The 17,663-nt window shown below is 46.0% G+C and overlaps 1 protein-coding gene across 3 annotated transcripts; it reads right to left on the bottom strand.

Annotated features, from left to right (window-relative positions):
* Window positions 1–1,870: 1,870 nt before the first annotated feature.
* JMJD7 (jumonji domain containing 7) lies at window positions 1,871–17,327 on the bottom strand. Of its 3 annotated transcripts, none has more exons than XM_053383458.1 (8): window positions 17,130–17,322; window positions 14,880–15,033; window positions 14,012–14,265; window positions 13,003–13,059; window positions 12,437–12,532; window positions 11,468–11,565; window positions 8,936–9,095; window positions 1,871–2,538 (listed from the first exon to the last, which is right to left on the bottom strand). In XM_053383458.1, the coding sequence occupies exons 1-8, from the start codon at window positions 17,206–17,208 to the stop codon at window positions 2,447–2,449; spliced, it is 990 nt and encodes a 329-aa protein (XP_053239433.1). In that variant the 5' UTR covers window positions 17,209–17,322; the 3' UTR covers window positions 1,871–2,446. The 3 variants fall into 3 exon arrangements, with proteins under 3 accessions (XP_053239433.1, XP_053239443.1, XP_053239453.1); XM_053383468.1 differs by having other exon boundaries at window positions 11,468–11,544; window positions 17,130–17,313; XM_053383478.1 differs by lacking the exon at window positions 13,003–13,059 and having other exon boundaries at window positions 17,130–17,327.
* Between the last annotated feature and the right edge of the window lie 336 nt (window positions 17,328–17,663).

The raw sequence follows: 17,663 nt of genomic DNA, 5'->3' as shown, positions 1-17,663 counted from the left end.
GCTCTCTCCGTCGATTATGTATGGGCAGGAAGGGAAGTGCCCGCGCTTCCGAGGTGAGCCATTCAATGCTCATCCGAGGAGCGTGGCAACCTCGTGACCCTGGGGGGGGGGGATGAATGAAGCTCACCGGGTGGCACGAAGAGCGTGGCTCGGAGCCTGCCTTCTCGCACCGGGATCCTCTCCACGCCGTCGGCCAGAAAGCTCCTCTCGCTGCAGCACTCGCCGAGGAGCCGCCCGGAGACTCCGCGCCCGTCCAGCACCTCGTAGGTGACGCGGAAAGGGCTGAGGACGTCCCTCTTGGCCAGGCGTTTGAAGGGCGTCTGGGATGCCAGCGACCACAGCAACCCCATGGGCTCCACTCCGGAGTAGCTGCCGCCCAGCGACGCCGAGCGGCTGAGGTCCAGCTCGCCGCTGCTGCCCGCCCGGTAGTAGGCGAGCGACTGGAAAAGCTCGCCGCTCTCGTCCACCAAGGATGCTCGCAGCGTCACCTCCTGCAGCGGCCCCAGACCCTCGACTTTCACTTGGACCGGCTCGTCCCACAGGCAGCGGGGAGAGGGCAAGACCAGGATCCTCGCCGCCGCCGCCGCCGCCATGCTTTTAGAAAAAGGAAAAACACGCGCGCCGGGTAACTTTTGCTCCCAGGCTAAAGTCAAGCGGGTCTTTGCAAGCTGCCCACAAAAGGAAGCGGTGTCGCTAGGGCTTCTGGGAAATGTATTTCCTAACTCGCTGGCGGGGACACACTTTGAGAGGGAGCTGCCCGTCTCCTGAGAACCGATACTGCCTTCCAGCTCCATGTGAAGGAAAACCAGTTTGGGCAGGGGATTAGCCCTTGTTTGCTCGTGAGGTGCTTGAACCTGCTTGCCCTTACGAATTGTAACGTAATAATTGGTCTTCTTGACTTTGATCGACACAATAGTGAGCTCTGCAGCTGTCAGGTAAAAATAAAGGGACCCCTGACCATGAGGTCCAGTCGTGGTCGACTCTGGGGTTGCTCATCTTGCTTTATTGGCCAAGGGAGCTGGTGTACAGCTTCCGGGTCATGTGGCCAGCATGACTAAGCCACTTCTGGCGAACCAGAGCAGTGCACGGAAATGCCGTTTACCTTCCCACCAGAGCAGTACCTATTTATCTACTCGCACTTTGACGTGCTTTCGAACTGCTAGGTTGGCAGGAGCAGAGAGCGAGCAACGGGAGCTCACCCCATTGTGAGGATTTGAACCGCCGACCTTCTGATCGGCAAGTCCTAGGCTCAGTGGTTTAACCCACAGAATTTGGTCAAATAGGCGATTCCTTAGCCCAAAGCTTTATATGCCTTGTTGATTAAAGCTAAGGTTTGCTTTTCACATCCTTCGCTCACTTCAAGTTACCAGGACTAAACATCAGGAAGAATTTCCTGGTGGTAACAGCTATTCAACAGTGGAGCAGACTTCAGAAGGTGGTGGACTCTCCTTCCCTTGGAGGTTTTTAAGCAGAGGTTGGATGGCCATCTGTCATGGATGCTTTAGTTAAGATTCCTGCATTACAGGGGGTTGGACTAGATGACCCTCAGGGTCCCTTCCAGCTGCATTCTATTTTAGTTGAAGCTTTCAAACAGTTGTAAAGGACAGTTTTACACTGAAAACATGGCAGTCGTCAATCTATGAGGTCACCAGTATTTATTTCCGGGAAAGAGTACAGCCAACAGAATCTTGGTTATGTAAGTGATGAGATGATAAAAGCAGTCCTGGTGGCTGCTGCAAACACTTGTGACCACAGGAGTTGACCACATGCTTAACAGGCAAAAAAAGGCCCTTATTAAATAGTAGCCTGCTATCATAATTTCACTCTTGTATTGATTCAACTTCAGGTTATTAATCCCCATCCAGCCCACTAATAATAATAATGATTTTATTTGTACCCTGCCCATACAGCATATACTGAAACATAATAAAACATCAAAAACTTCCCTATACAGGGCTGTCTTCTAAAGGTTGTATAGTTACTTTTCTGCTTGACATCTGATGGGAGGGTGCTCCATAGGGTAGGCGCCACTACCAAGAAGGCCCTCTACCTGGTTCCCTGTAATATTCCTCCAGAATATTCATACAGATGATCTAATGTACTGAGGACAAGTTAGGGGCCTGTCAATCTCCAGAAATGGACTTTCTACCAGAGGAACTACATCATCGTGAAGCCTGACTGAAACAGATCCAGAAAATGTGCTTCATCCGTGCAGGTGATATTCATCTCATGTGCTTGATCTCAACGGTTACTTAAGGTAAACCACCATATAAGGTGCCATTTTGTCCACAATGCCATGAACATCCGCATGATGTTAAGCTTCAGTGACAGCAAAACAATTGTCAGCAGCAAAACAGTTGCCTTTTGTCTTGATTTAATAGGCCATAATTAAATAGTTCGCATTCCAGCCGTAGTTCCACATCAGTAGGTTAGCTGATCCAAGACCCTAAGATTTCCGTGCTATAGCTTTTGTGAGAGAATCCAGCAGCTGATAATAAGAGTATTTTAGATCATATTCCATGTCATACCAATAATTCACTGAGGGGGAGAAAAAAGAAAATGACATAACTTATCATCTGTCTTTGGAAAAACTCATTTTGTCATACCAATAATTCACTGAGGGGGAGAAAAAAGAAAATGACATAACTTATCTGTCTTTGGAAAAACTCATTTTGATAGTTTTCAGCTCAACACAAAAACTACAAATCTTTCCATTGTTTGCCCCAATCTCAATAAGAAATAGAACTTCAGACCTGATTAATACATTACACAGTAGCAATATGATAGCCATGGGAAAATGAAACTATTCAGCCAATTTTAACTATGTTATTGTGACCAGCTGAAAAACGGGAATTTTTCTGGCATGGCTGAAATCACCTCAATGGCTACTGCACTGCTAGTACAGTGGTACTTCGGGTTACATGCGCTTCAGGTTACAGATGCTTCAGGTTACAGAGTACGCTAACCCAGAAATAGTACCTTGGGTTAAGAACTTTGCTTCAGGATGAGAACAGAAATTGTTCTCCGGCAGTGCAGCAGCAGCAGAAGGCCCCATTAGATAAGGGGGTGCTTCAGGTTAAGAACAGTTTCAGGTTAAGAATGGACCTCCGGAACGAATTAAGTACTTAACCCGAGGTACCACTGTATAACATAGAAATTTATCCTCATAAATAATAATAATAATAATAATAATAATAATTTATTATTTATACCCCGCCCATCTGGCTGGGCCTCCCCAGCCACTCTGGGCGGCTTCCATAAAAACCAAAAATACAGTAAAATATCACACGTTAAAAACTTCCCTGAACAGGGCTGCCTTAAGATGTCTTCTGAATGTCAGGTAGTTGTTTATCTCTTTGACATCTGCTGGAAGGGCATTCCACAGGGCGGGCGCCACTACCGAGAAGGCCCTCTGCCTGGTTCCCTGTAGCTTTGCTTCTCGCAATGAGGGAACCGCCAGAAGGCCCTCGGCGCTAGACCTCAGCGTCCGGGCAGAATGATGGGGGTGGAGACGCTCCTTCAGGTATACTGGACCGAGGCCGTTTAGGGCTTTAAAGGTCAGCACCAACACTTTGAATTGTGCTCGGAAACGTACTGGGAGCCAATGTAGGTCTTTCAAGACCGGTGTTATATGGTCTCGGCGGCCGCCCCCAGTCACCAGTCTAGCTGCTGCATTCTGGATTAGTTGTAGTTTCCGAGTCACCTTCAAAGGTAGCCCCACGTAGAGCGCATTGCAGTAATCCAAGCGGGAGATAACCAGAGCATGCACCACTCTGGCGAGACAGTCCGCAGGCAGATAGGGTCTCAGCCTACGTACCAGATGGAGCTGGTAAACAGCTGCCCTGGACACAGATTTGACCTGTGCCTCCATGGACAGCTGTGAGTCCAAAATGACTCCCAGGCTGCGCACCTGGTCCTTCAGGGGCACAGTTACCCCATTCAGGACCAGGGAATCCTCCACACCTGCCCGCCTCCTGTCCCCCAAAAACAGTACTTCTGTCTTGTCAGGATTCAACCTCAATCTGTTAGCCGCCATCCATCCTCCAACCGCCTCCAGACACTCACACAGGACCTTCACCGCCCTCACTGGTTCTGATTTAAAAGAGAGGTAGAGCTGGGTATCATCCGCATACTGATGAACACCCAGCCCAAACCTCCTGATGATCTCTCCCAGCGGCTGCATGTAAATGTTGAAAAGCATGGGGGAGAGGACAGAACCCTGAGGCACCCCACAAGTGAGAGCCCAGGGGTCTGAACACTCATCCCCCACCACCACTTTCTGAACACGGCCCAGGAGGAAGGAGCGGAACCACTGTATGACAGTGCCCCCAGCTCCCAGCCCCTCAAGACGGTCCAGAAGGATGTTATGGTCGATGGTATCAAACGCCGCTGAGAGATCCAGCAGAACTAGGAAACAGCTCTCACCTTTGTCTCTAGCCCGCCGGAGATCATCAACCAGTGTGACCAAGGCAGTTTCAGTCCCATGATGAGGCCTGAATCCCGACTGGAAGGGATCCAAATGGTCCGCTTCTTCCAGGCGTGCCTGGAGTTGTTCGGCAACCGCTCGCTCAATCACCTTGCCCAAGAATGGAAGATTTGAGACTGGGTGATAGTTGGCCATCGTGGCCGCATCTAAAGATGGTTTTTTAAGAAGCGGTTTAATAACCGCCTCTTTCAGCGGGTCTGGGAAGGCTCCCTCACGGAGGGAAGCATTCACCACCCCACGAAGCCCCTCGCCCAGTCCTTCCCGGCTAGCTTTTATAAGCCAGGATGGGCAAGGATCCAGGAGACAGGTGGTTGGTCTCACTCGTCCAAGCAGCCTGTCCACATCCTCGGAGGTAACAGATTGGAATTGATCTCACTCAACTTGACTAGACAGAACTCTAGCACTCTCCCGCCCCGGCCCTGCTCCCACGGTGGAGTCTACTTCTTCCCGAATCTGAGCGATTTTATCTGCAAAAAACTTTGCAAAATCATTGCAGGAGAACATGTGGCCCATACTGGGCCCCGATGTTGCAGGTGGTTCCGCTAAATTGTGAACCACCTGAAAAAGTCTCCTGCTGCTATTTTCTGCAGATGCAATAGAGGCGGTGAAGAAATTCTTCTTCGCCGTCGCTATCGCCACTTGGTAGGCTCGACGTTGAGCTCTAACCTGTGTCCGGTCAGGTTCGGAATGAGTTATCCGCCACCGGCGCTCTAGCCGTCTCAACGATTGTTTCATTGCCCTCAGATCCGTGGAAAACCACGGGGCTGTCCGGGCTCCATGCAATCGGAGAGGGCGCTTCGGAGCCAAACAGTCAATAGCCCTGGTTAACTCCGCATTCCAGCGGGCCACCAGGGAATCAGCTGAAAGGCCATCAACATGGGATAAAGCATCCCCTACCACTCTCTGGAAACCATTTGGATCCATTAAGTGGCGGGGGCGGACCATCCGAATTGGTCCCACCTCCCTGCAGAGGGGATGGGTCGCAGAGAAGTCCAGTTGCACCAGGAAGTGATCTGACCATGGCACTTCTTTCGTTTCGCTTTTACTTAGTGTCAGATCACCAACATCCATAGAGGTAAACACCAGGTCCAAGGCATGTCCGCGGCTATGGGTTGGGCCAGACTTATTCAGGGACAGCCCCATGGAGGCCATGCTTTCCACGAAGTCCCGAGCGGCCCCTTGTAAGGTCATGTCGGCATGGATGTTAAAATCCCCTAGGACGACCAAGCTAGGTGTCTCCAGGAGAACATCCGCCACGACCTGAAGCAGCTCGGGCAGGGAATCCTTGGTGCAGCGGGGAGGTCGGTACACCAAAAGGAATCCTGTACTGCCCCTATTGCCCAACTTCCAGAACATGCACTCGGAAAACTGGGTCTTCCCAATAGGACGCCTGGTGCAAACTAATGACTTCCTAAAAATCACTGCAACCCCCCCTCCCCGCCCACATGACCTGGGTTGCTGTGCGTAAGAGAAACCTGGTGGACAAGCAGCGGCAAGGACAGGCCCATCTGCTTCATCCAACCAAGTCTCTGTTACACATGCCAGGTCAAGTCCTCCATCCATGATCAAGTCATGGATGGCAGTGGTCTTATGAATCATTGACCTGGCATTGCACAGCAGCACCTTCAGGTCATGTGGGTATCCCTTGCTGATTCTAGTATCCATCCGGTCAGGACCAGACCCGGAGGCAGGAATAGTCCTCAGACAACGACTAAACCTGCCCCCTCTGTAATGACGTGGTCTAGTCTTAGCGTAACTCCTCCTCCTACCCGTGATCACTGAGATCGGTTGCCCCAGTGCATCCCCCCCTGTGGAACATGCCCCAGCCATTTTGTGGGCTGGGGCCCACTCCCCGGCAGCCCTGACCCCTCCCCCTAAGAACAAAATAACACCTTAAACAAACAAACAAAACCAATAAAACAATACAAACAAAAAAATAATAATGTAAAAATTACAAAAACATCAAAATAAAAATAAAAAAATTCCCCAAGCCCAACCAAACATCCATCCCACCCCCACCCGCCACATACAAAAAATCCAAAAGAAAATTTTTAAAAACATTTTAAAACCACTCTAAAAACACTCTATGCCCCCCTGGCAGTAACAACTGTCCTGGTGAGGCCTGTCAGGCCCCGCCCTGGGCCAGGTGGTAAGTGGCAGGAAGGAGCAGGGCCCTCAGGCATTCACACAGGGGAGTCTTCCTGGGCAGCAGGCAGCAAGCAGCGTGCAGTCCTTATGAGGCCCCAGGCCCTGCCCCAGGCCAGATGGTAAGTGGCAGGAAGGAGCAGGGCCCTCAGGCACTCACTCAGGGGAGTCCTCCTGGGCAGCAGGCAGCAAGCAGCGTGCAGTCCTTATGAGGCCCCAGGCCCCGCCCCAGGCCAGATGGTAAGTGGCAAGAGCAGGGCCCTCAGGCACTCACACAGGGGAGTCCTCCTGGGCAGCAGGCAGCAAGCACCACGCAGTCCTTATGCGGCCCCAGGCCCCGCCCCAGGCCAGATGGTAAGTGGCAAGAGCAGGGCCTTCAGGCACTCACACAGGGGAGTCTTCCTGGGCAGCAGGCAGCAAGCACCACGCAGTCCTTATGAGGCTTCAGGCCCCGCCCCAGGCCAGATGGTAAGTGGCAAGAGCAGGGCCCTCAGGCACTCACACAGGGGAGTCCTCCTGGGCAGCAGGCAGCAAGCACCACGCAGTCCTTATGAGGCCCCAGGCCCCGCCCCAGGCCAGATGGTAAGTGGCAAGAGCAGGGCCCTCAGGCACTCACACAGGGGAGTCTTCCTGGGCAGCAGGCAGCAAGCCGCACGCAGTCCTTATGAGGCCCCAGGCCCCGCCCCAGGCCAGATGGTAAGTGGCAGGAAGGAGCAGGGCCCTCAGGCACTCACTCAGGGGAGTCCTCCTGGGCAGCAGGCAGCAAGCACCACGCAGTCCTTATGAGGCCCCAGGCCCCGCCCCAGGCCAGATGGTAAGTGGCAAGAGCAGGGCCCTCAGGCACTCACACAGGGGAGTCCTCCTGGGCAGCATAAAGGGTGTTATTCAGGATTAGTCCTACTCACAGTAGGCCCATTGAAGTTAATGGACATGACTTAGGTTTATTCATTTCAATAGGTCTACAGAATACAACCGAGAAGATTTTAAGACATCCAAGGGGCTTGGTAGTAGACATGGATTCAAATCACTGAGCAGCTATGCTGTTGCTGGGTGGCCTTGGGCTATTATTTTAGCCTCAGTTTACCATCTGATGACTTTCCACATCAGTGTTCAATTGCATTCCTGGTTGTCCTGGAGCCAAGGTGGAGTGTTGGCTACCTCAAATGAACTGAGTATATGCCCTACAATGTATCCTGAAATCTTCTGTAAATGTGCAGGAGTTGTTAATAAGCAGATTAATGTGTAAAAATCTGCAAAGGATAGGACATTTTAAAAGCCTCTGACCTAACATGTCAGGTTTATATAACAGACACTTTAAATGCTTTTGCATTTAAAACCCCTTTATAGTAATAAATGAATAAGTAATCCACTTTATTCTCATGTATTTGAATTTTGTTTAGTAGTCCTGGTCTATTAGTGACAGTTACCTTCAGTTGATCAGGGTAAGACAGAACACATTTAACAGTCACTTTGATTTTATTTATTCAGTATCCTAAAAAATATACCTATGGAGGTTTTGGTGAAGTGCAAATTTATGTAATGGCCCTGTTAATAAATTAAAAAGCAGGATAATAATCTTTTTTTTTTCTACATCAACAACTGGCCCTATTAGTACAATTAATTATTGCCGGGATGCTCTTCTCAGCTCAACACCACAAGGTGGTGCTGATGCTTTTTATAGTAACAATTTTGGACATTTTGTAAGGAATCAGAAAGTAAAATAAAGGCACATATTTGATCCACAGTACAGAATCTGCACAAGCCCCATTTGAAATGAATATGCCCTTGTGCAACTTCTACCAGAGTTCACACAAAAGTTGTTGAATTGTGGCCCATGCTGATTAGTAAAAAGAAAAAGGAGGGAGAGATTTGAATTTTCCAACTGAGATCCCAAATTATCTTGACACTCTTTAAGTTTCATCTAATCAAACACTACAGCTCGGGTCCCGATTTGCCGTTCCACAAATGCAAAGACTCATTCCATTTGCAGAACAGTCTTTGATCCAGATGGGAGGTCTTTCTGATGGGAGGCAATTTTGGCTGACTCTCCTTTCCCCTTGCACCTTCCTGCATCATCTCCCGCTCAACACCTCCCCCACCCTTCCACTAGCAGAAGTGTCCTCTAAGCAGAATTTTGCCCACAAGATCTCCAGATCCAAGCCTATATGTAAAGATAGCTAATTCTGGCTGGAAATGGGATAAATAAATCCAACTGATAGTAGACTGAGGGAACCACAAAACCTATCTTGAAGAAGAAACATGACATGTGATTTGGTGTGCTTGTGCATGCCACACTCCTCTCACCTGCTATGCAGCCATGTGACTGCTGAACATGATGGAACCAGAGAGAAGGAAGATACAACATCTCTCCAGACTTCACAGTGCACCGCAAAGGCTTTGCCTGGGCATATTCTGGAAATCGTTCTAGATCTGGATTTAAAGGATCCAATGGAATCCAGGGCACCTATGAGGATGAAAGGTTGTGGAACAAAAGAAATGCTATATTTAACAAGAGAAATTGCTGTATTACTTCAGAAATTTCTTTATTTGGTAACAAATACTTGAAAAACATCTAGCAGTGTATTCCCTTCTAACTATTAGGTAACCCAACATTCCATTTTTTTCCATCTCCCTGGAGAGCACCCATCTGTTGCCTAAAGCAAAATCTAAAGATTGGGTGGTGGTGGTGGTGGGTTAGTGACAGGAATACTGGCATGTAAAAATGGATTTGCTAGGGTTGCCATACATCCGGAATTTCCCAGACATATCTGGAATACTGCAGTTGGCAGCAGCGTCCAGGCAGGAATCCCTCAAATGTCCAGGAAAATCTGGACGTATGGCAGCCCATGTAGACAGTGCAGTTTTTGCTGATTTTCCATTTTAAAAATTCAGAAACATAATATTTTTTGGCTGAAAAAGAAAAGGGGGGGCTCTGTCCAGATTTTCACTGTTTGAAATATGACAAATCTAGATTTGCATATGTACTACATATGCTTAAATTACTTTTTTTTCCTTTTTATTTGGGAGAGGAAATTTTGGCTGACTATTGACACACACATTCACTCTGCATTAAAACCACCTCCCCTATGATAATAAACCCTGTGATCTTCCCAGGTTCGTCAACCTGGGAAGGTAGCCCATCTAGGAAAAGGAAAACTCTGATCCTAAGCCTCTGCTTAGAAGAAAAGGCTAAGGAGTAAACCCTACACAAATCTAGAGTGGAGTCCCTAAGATGGTTGGATGGTGCCTTGTACACCTCCTCTCAGCAATTCCTGCAGCCAAGCTGGTGCGAAACGTATTGTTCTGCTTTCCTTTGGACCACATCAGCAAGGCTGAGGGGGGTGGTCTTGTCGTCTGGGCAGCCCAGGACCTCCATACACACTGCCCAGGCTTGTGCCTTGGGGAGGTCACTTTGATGCTGCAAACACAGCAGTTTGGCTTCACCCCTGGAGGAGCACTCCATTGTCTATCAAGACAGATGATTGCCAACAAGATTGCTATATATTGCTTATTGTTATGAATTCTGTTTATATAACATTTAATGTTTTGTATTGCATGGATATTATGTTAGATATTTTTTATATATTGTGTATTCTGTGCTGTCCTGTAAACCACCCTGTGGGCCTTTTGACAAGGGATGCATATGAAAAATAGAAAAATAAAATAAACAATTATTTCAACATGAGTGTCTACCCATATTTGCCAACAGCATTCTTACCCTTTTTAACCAGATTTAGTTACAGAAAGGTAGCCGTGTTGGTCTGCCATAGTCAAAACAAAAAAAATTTTTTCCTTCCAGTAGCACCTTAAAGACCAACTAAGTTAGTTCTTGGTATGAGCTTTCGTGTGCATGCACACTTCTTCAGATACACTGAAACAGAAGTTGCCAGATCCTTCTATATAGTGAGAAGGTGGGGAGGGGTATTACTCAGAAGGGTGGTGGGAATGGGTGATTGGCAGATAGCTGTGATGAGCCTGTTGACGACTCTTAACGACTACAATAGGTCTTACAGGAAAAAGCAAGGGGTAAGAAGGTGAAAAATGGCTTTGTCGTGTATAATGACACTCAAATGCCAACAGTGTCCTTCAGCTCTCTATATTGGACAAACAGGCCAAACCTTACGCCAAAGAATAAACGGACATAAATCGGACATCAAGAATCACAAGACAGAGAAACCAGTAGGAGAACACTTCAATCTCCCAGGACATTCTATACAAGATCTCAAAGTAGCTGTTTTACTACAAAGGAATTTCAGAAATAGACTGGAAAGAGAAGCTGCTGAATTGCAACTCATTACCAAACTTAAAACCATGGAGAGACCTGGTCTGAACAAAGACATTGGATTCTTATCTCATTATACATGACAAAGCCATTTTTCACCTTCTCACTCCTTGCTTTTTCCTGTAAGACCTATTGTAGTCGTTAAGAGTCGTCAACAGGCTCATCACAGCTATCTGCCAATCACCCATTCCCACCACCCTTCTGAGTAATACCCCTCCCCACCTTCTCACTATATAGAAGGATCTGGCAACTTCTGTTTCAGTGTATCTGAAGAAGTGTGCATGCACACGAAAGCTCATACCAAGAACTAATTTAGTTGGTCTTTAAGGTGCTACTGGAAGGAAAAAAAATTTTTTGTTTTAACCAGATTTAATAAAGGGGGTAAATAAATATTCAAAAAAATCAAATAGAGGTGTGCTGTGAAGAAGCCCGACCCAAAAAACAAAGCAGGCCTCAACACGTCATTCATTCGTTCATTCGTTCGTTCGTTCGTTCATTCATTCATTCCCTCTTAGCAGCTACCCTCAGACAGTACTTAACACAAAAACCATTACATTCTCTGCAGCTTTGTCATCCACAACTTCAAATGACCCGTTTTCTGCTATGTGGTAGGTTGCTGATGGATACATTTCTGAAATGTTAAGCATGAAAACTGTTGGAAGAGGGCATAGAACAGAGGCAAAGATAATGTCAATGTTAAGCATTAAATATAGACTAAAATTATAGGGGTAGAATTTAGTTTAGCCAGGCACTTGTTGGGAACTGGCTTTGAGCATAGTATCTGTTATAAAACCTGAAGACAATCCAGATGTTAACATGGCTAGACCTCCTTACGTTTTTACTTTCCTAAAAAATGCCCACATATTTGTTGCTGCTACCAGCCACAATGTAGAAAAATTAAACAAGCATTTTTTAAAAATTCCTCCCGTGGTTAGTAGCAATGTCATGGGCAGGGGGTTTAAACGGTGAACTAAACTGAGTGCAAAATATTAGAATCACTTCATCCTGGATGACAATGATTTAAATTGTTACCCCCACCTCAGCTGCTTTTCAAGAAAGGGGCAAAGGCATGGAATCCTCAGGCCCAGGGACCAAATGTGGCCCTCAGAGCTCTCTATCCAGCCATTGGGACTCTCTTTAGGCCACAGTCAAACTCTCCTCAGGCCACTTCTTTTACTGGTCTTGCTTCACACCCAGCTTTTTTCCTGGCTGGAATGAACTCTGATAATGCCTCTTTGCTTGCCCGGATAGTGGATAGAGATTGGTGTGTGAAGAAACTAGCCTACTGGACAAAGTGAAAATTTATATTCATTGCTCTGCCCACTTATGTTTCTGACCCCCATCCTCCACCCACTGTCATGAGCTGATGGAAGGAGATGCAGTCCTCTCCAGTTATAAAGGAAATCTGACCCCCTGCTGCATATTAAAATGTTGCCTAAATTCATCCTCCTAATTCTAATTTCTCTCAAAATAACAATAGTATGCATCTTACTTCACCACCCTCTGCTTCTCAGAATACGTACCATATGGGATGAAGGGACGATCACTTGGCGGATGCAGCAGAAAATGTTTCTCTCCAGAGATCACACAGTACAAGTTTTCATAATGGTCTTTATGTACTAAGATTGGAGGGGGGAAATGAAAGGTTGGGGGAAAAGAAGGATAGTTTCTTTATCCTTAATATAGTCAGTGCTAAAAATACTCACAGCAGTATGAAAGCTGTAAGAATCTGCATTTATACCAGCACTAGGTGCGATTGCTTTTCTCTACACACCAAGCACCAAATTTTAGGCATTCGATTTTCCAAACTCTGCTTAAAATCTCTCAAATTGACAGATTGGCACTGAAGCTAGTGGTATGAAGCTCCATGTGGGGAGGAAAGATGTGATATGCAGTGATTATAGAGTGCAAAAAGCCCTAGACCTCAGTCTACACTAACTTCAAGGAAAGCCAACTTCAACTAAGATGAATATAGCTAGATGTTCAGAAGACACATGCAAGTTTTCTAAAGGAATATCTTTGCCCATCCTTGACCTCAAAGCCAATAATAATAATAATAATAATAATGCATTTATTTCATGGTACATACAAGATGTCACTGCAGCAGATTCTCCCAGCCAGAAATTAACAGCGTCAGGCTTCTTTCCTATATGAAAAAAAAAGAAGTAATAAATCTCAGAAAAATAATTTCTGTTGTCTTGTGCTGAAAGATCCCCAGATTAAGACCTTTCTGCTAGATCAGTTTATTATCATCCTTTATTAAGAAACATGGAAGGACAGGCTACTAAAGGCCCACCTACACAATAAAGAACAAGTTTATAATGACAATGAAAGCAGCAGGGGACAATTACCGGTATATTAATTCAACTCTGGCTTCAGTTTTTCCATCCTAGATAGGAAGCTTAGTCTGAAGCAAAGTTCCCATGTATATAGTGATCACCCTTAAAGAGAAGACATCTGTTTTTTTTAAAAAAATAATTTAAATGCTCATTTACTTTTATCAGTAAAGAACAGGCCTGAAAATTTTGAGATATTTGTGTTTCCATCCTGATTTTGCACTTCCTTGCCATATGAATATCCCTGTATGAGTGGGGTACCCTATCCAAGAATCTGGTATCTACATAAGCAGAAACCTTCTAGTCTTGTCTCAGAAAGGACCCACTGCTCCCAGAGAAATCTTCTTATCTTAAGGAGGCTTGCTGTTACTGTGGTGACAACTGCTGGTGGGGGATGGAAAGTATTCTTCCCTTTGCCTCGTCCTTCCTCCATCCAGCACAAATGATCAGAGACCTCCAAGTCTATTAATCTACAAGTACTGTACATCACAATTTGTACAGCTTAGCATTTGAATGGAAATTGCATGCACAATTACAAAGCCATCAATTCATCTCTCTCTACAAATTCATGAATTATGCAATGTTTCAGAGTATTTCAAGCCAGAATGTGAATTTTTGCTGCAGCATTCATCTTCTTTCCGGGTGGGCAGGCAGCCAATAACAGCAGAACAGTGCATAACTTGAAACTGCTGGATCAGTTGTAAGCACTGCATTTAAATGGACTGTGCAATACATAGATAAAATTAAGCTTTTGATATTTACCAACGGCCTCACTCATCCATGGTATGTCAGGCTCCACATCTCCCATAAGTTCAGGGAATTCTTCAGTTAAGTTCGAGCACTGCTTTTGCACATAGAACACCCCTGGAGAAGTTACTTTTTTCTCTACAATGTCCAAGAAAGCACTGAAAGGCATGTGTCGTTCCTCTGGCATAACAAACCAGTCCTGATAAACTGCATCAGCATAACCATTTGGAGTTACTGCCACACTCACCAGCTTGGAGTTCATTATTTCCCTGCACCAAAATACATCATACGTTCACCACTATGCAATAAATTGCAATCTAAATGCAGACCTCATGGCTACAACATGCAGCCTAATTTTTGGACTTTAATTTTTTGCCCCTCACATCCCGCCTTCAAACCCCTTGCTTTGTGTAACATCAAGTCTAACGAAGAGCTATGTAGAACTTGAAAGCTTGCTCACTATTTTGTGATATTTTGGTTGGTCCTAATGAACACAAGTGTCCAGCTGTAGATTTTGAATTATTTTCTTTTTTTCTTTGCCTTTTATTGGTCATCCTGGTGTCTAATGACTTAATATTGGTGCCCAGAAACTGGAAATACTTTCCCACCCCTGGTCCCAGTTCCCTCAGGTACAACAACCTCCCCAAGCTCCTTCAAGAGGAAGACTAGGATACTAATTCAATAAATAAATAAAAATCATAAATAGTAAAACAGCCCCAACAGTTCTGACTAAATTTTCCCCTGTGAAGCTGATGACTTCATGGAGGGATTTGTTTTTGCTGGCAACTCTCTTATTAAGAAACATCATCAATAAATTTATTTCCAGTATTTCCATGTTGTGCACTTTATATTTGAAGCTAGGGCCTGCCAGGCAGATTCCTACCTCAGGTAAGCTAATGTCCACTTCTTCAGAGCTGGCCAATGGTTGACTGCATTCCGAATTATACATGGCTTGTTTGGGCAAACCCATTCCCGATAGAACTCCAAGGGGGATGGAAGGCTATCAAGATATGGCACAGAATCTGTGAAACTCAACTCTGTTCAGGCAAAAGAAAAAAACGCTTCCGTGAATGATCGTGTTACCATTTCAAGGACTGGCCTCATTCACATGTCACAGTTAATCTTAACTATGGTTTAAAGGTGAATGCACAACAAGCTGATGCACAGAGCTAAAATTGTGGACACTTCACTCCTCCCCTACTCCTGTTGCTGCCGTGCTGTTGACAGCTAAGCCATGGGTTTGGCTTAAGAGTTACATCTGAATCCAGACTCATGGTTTTGTTTCCTACAAACAAACCATGAGTCATAAGCCGAAAACAATAACAACAACAATAATAACAATAAGTTCTTGGTTAGAACTTATTATTTGCTTGGAGCGAAGATCCTGGGCTCTTAAGTTCTCTTAGCCTGCAGCTTATTTTAAGTCACAAAAATGAGACTTTCTCAACAAGCTTCACTTTTCAAAATGTTGGGTTGGGCAAGGTTTGTTGATTATGTCCATGCAGATACCTGTTCAGCTTAGTTTCAGTTTATTTGTTTTGGCAATTAGAGGTAGCATGTATTTATATGATATATACAACAATTAGGAACCTGGCATCTAGGACTTACTTAAAATATTGGTACAGACATTCAAAGAACAGATATAAGAATCTGTGGACATGCTTAGCCACAAACTTAAAGGCTGCTGCACATGATACACAATATACAAATTCCATACGGATACACACAACATATCCTGTGGTTTAATGTACTGTGCACACAAGGCCGGCATCAAATACTGGCATCACTCGGCACTTGCTGAGGTCCGTGCCCCAGTAGGGGACCTACTGCCAATCTCTGATGCCTGTTGTCTGAGGAAGAAGTGGAAGGAGCAAGAATACCTAGCAGTCTCCTTTCTCTGGATGGCTTGTGCAGATCTGAGGAAGAGGCAAGCAGTAGCAATAGCAGCATGCTCAGCCACAAAGCCCCACTGAGGGCATCTTGCCCCAAAGCCAGCCACATTCTGACATGTGTGCGTTCGGCAGGGACCTGTGGCTAGTTAATTGAAATTATCCAAGGGGCTGGGGGTTGGGAGAGGAACTTCAAGTTGACATATGTGCTCAGTGCCGGATTTATGTATAAGCTAAACAAGCTATAGTTTAGGGCCCTGGATGTACATTTCCAAAACAGAAGATAAAAAGCAAATAAAACAAAACCTACATACAGCAACAGTGTTTTGTGTTGTTTAGGCTCCTATGATGTAAGTAATGGGCCCCCAATCATTTAAAGTTAGAGCTTAATAATTATTTCAGTATTAATATACTTCTCCTTAATTGTATTTCAGTTCAGCAATTACTTTGCTAAAATACATATTTTGTTATGTGCAAATGGCTTTAGATACATATTAGGTCCATAAATTACCATATAGCATATATTCAACACACAAAAATAGCGACAATTTGTTGTTGACAAAGGGCGGGTGGACATATAATGTTTTAATGTATTTTCAATCTCTTTTTGGAAGCCACCCAGTGGCTGGGGAAACCCAGCCAGATGGGAGAGGTATATGTAATAAATTATTATTATTATTATTATTATTATTATTATTGTTATTGTTGTTGTTGTTGTTATTATTGTTAGGCCCCATTACCTTCAGTAGCTTAGGGTCTCATCAAACCCTGTACAGTATGTGCTCTAACACACGTGCAAAACATGTGCTCGACCACTTACGGCCCTTTCCAGACTACTGAAGGCTTGCCCCTGCAAGGGGAAGGGGAGGCCCCGGATAAGCTCACGCTTTCCTCACAATCCCTAAAACAGTAAGAAAGGGGGGTCCGAGTGAGTGCATTTTTTCGGGTCCAGAATATTTCACTTTTGAGAGCTGGGGTCGGAAAATCCAGACACCTCGAGGGGAGCCGTGCGGTTTGAACCTCTGCGAGGTATGGTAAATCAACGCACTATTTCCCCCGCCCCCGGGCAAACACTTAAACGGCCGCGGATAACCCTATTGCACTCCGAGATAGAAATCCTGTCAGGGAAGCAACATTAATGCTGCCCGCGAGGAGGGCGATTAACCTCGCCCGCCCATTTGGCCCTCCCCGCTCTCTTCCCCTGCGAAGGGCCATGCAAAGGTCCTCCCTTCCGCCTGGCTCACCCCTTGCCTCGGCCGGGAAAGCCTCCAGGCAGCGCCTCACCGCCCGCAGCGCCTCCCCTTCCGCTTCGCCCTCCGCCATGGCGGGAGCTTCAGCAGCAGCGGCTGCGTCTCGGGCCGCCTGAGCCACGTTTGAGTCCGGCTCGCGCTCCGCCCTTCTCCGGCTGCCCAAGAAGAGGGCCGGCCTCGCCGGCCGCGGGAGAAACGAGGCCCGCCTCCCTACGGGCGAGCGAGAGGAGAGCTCCGCCTGCTCTCGTGGTTCGGGTTTATGTTTCCCAACAAAACGAGGAGCCCCGAGGCAAAACAAAAAACTTCAAAAACTTTGGCCAAAACACCCCCTTAACAACTTTTCTTTCACTGTTTGAAATATGGCAACCCTAACTCACACATGACAAAAAGAGAAGAAATGCAACATATATATATGTTACATATATATATATATATATATATATATATGCAACATATATATGTTGCATTTCTTCTCTTTTTGTCATGTGCGAGTTAGGGTTATATATGATATATATATATAAGAGGGCA

The sequence above is a fragment of the Podarcis raffonei genome, chromosome 1 (genome assembly GCF_027172205.1).
Source record: "Podarcis raffonei isolate rPodRaf1 chromosome 1, rPodRaf1.pri, whole genome shotgun sequence".
In the NCBI taxonomy this organism is placed as follows: domain Eukaryota; kingdom Metazoa; phylum Chordata; class Lepidosauria; order Squamata; family Lacertidae; genus Podarcis; species Podarcis raffonei.
Note: the sequence above shows the minus strand (reverse complement) of the source record. Positions and strands in the feature narration are given on the sequence as shown.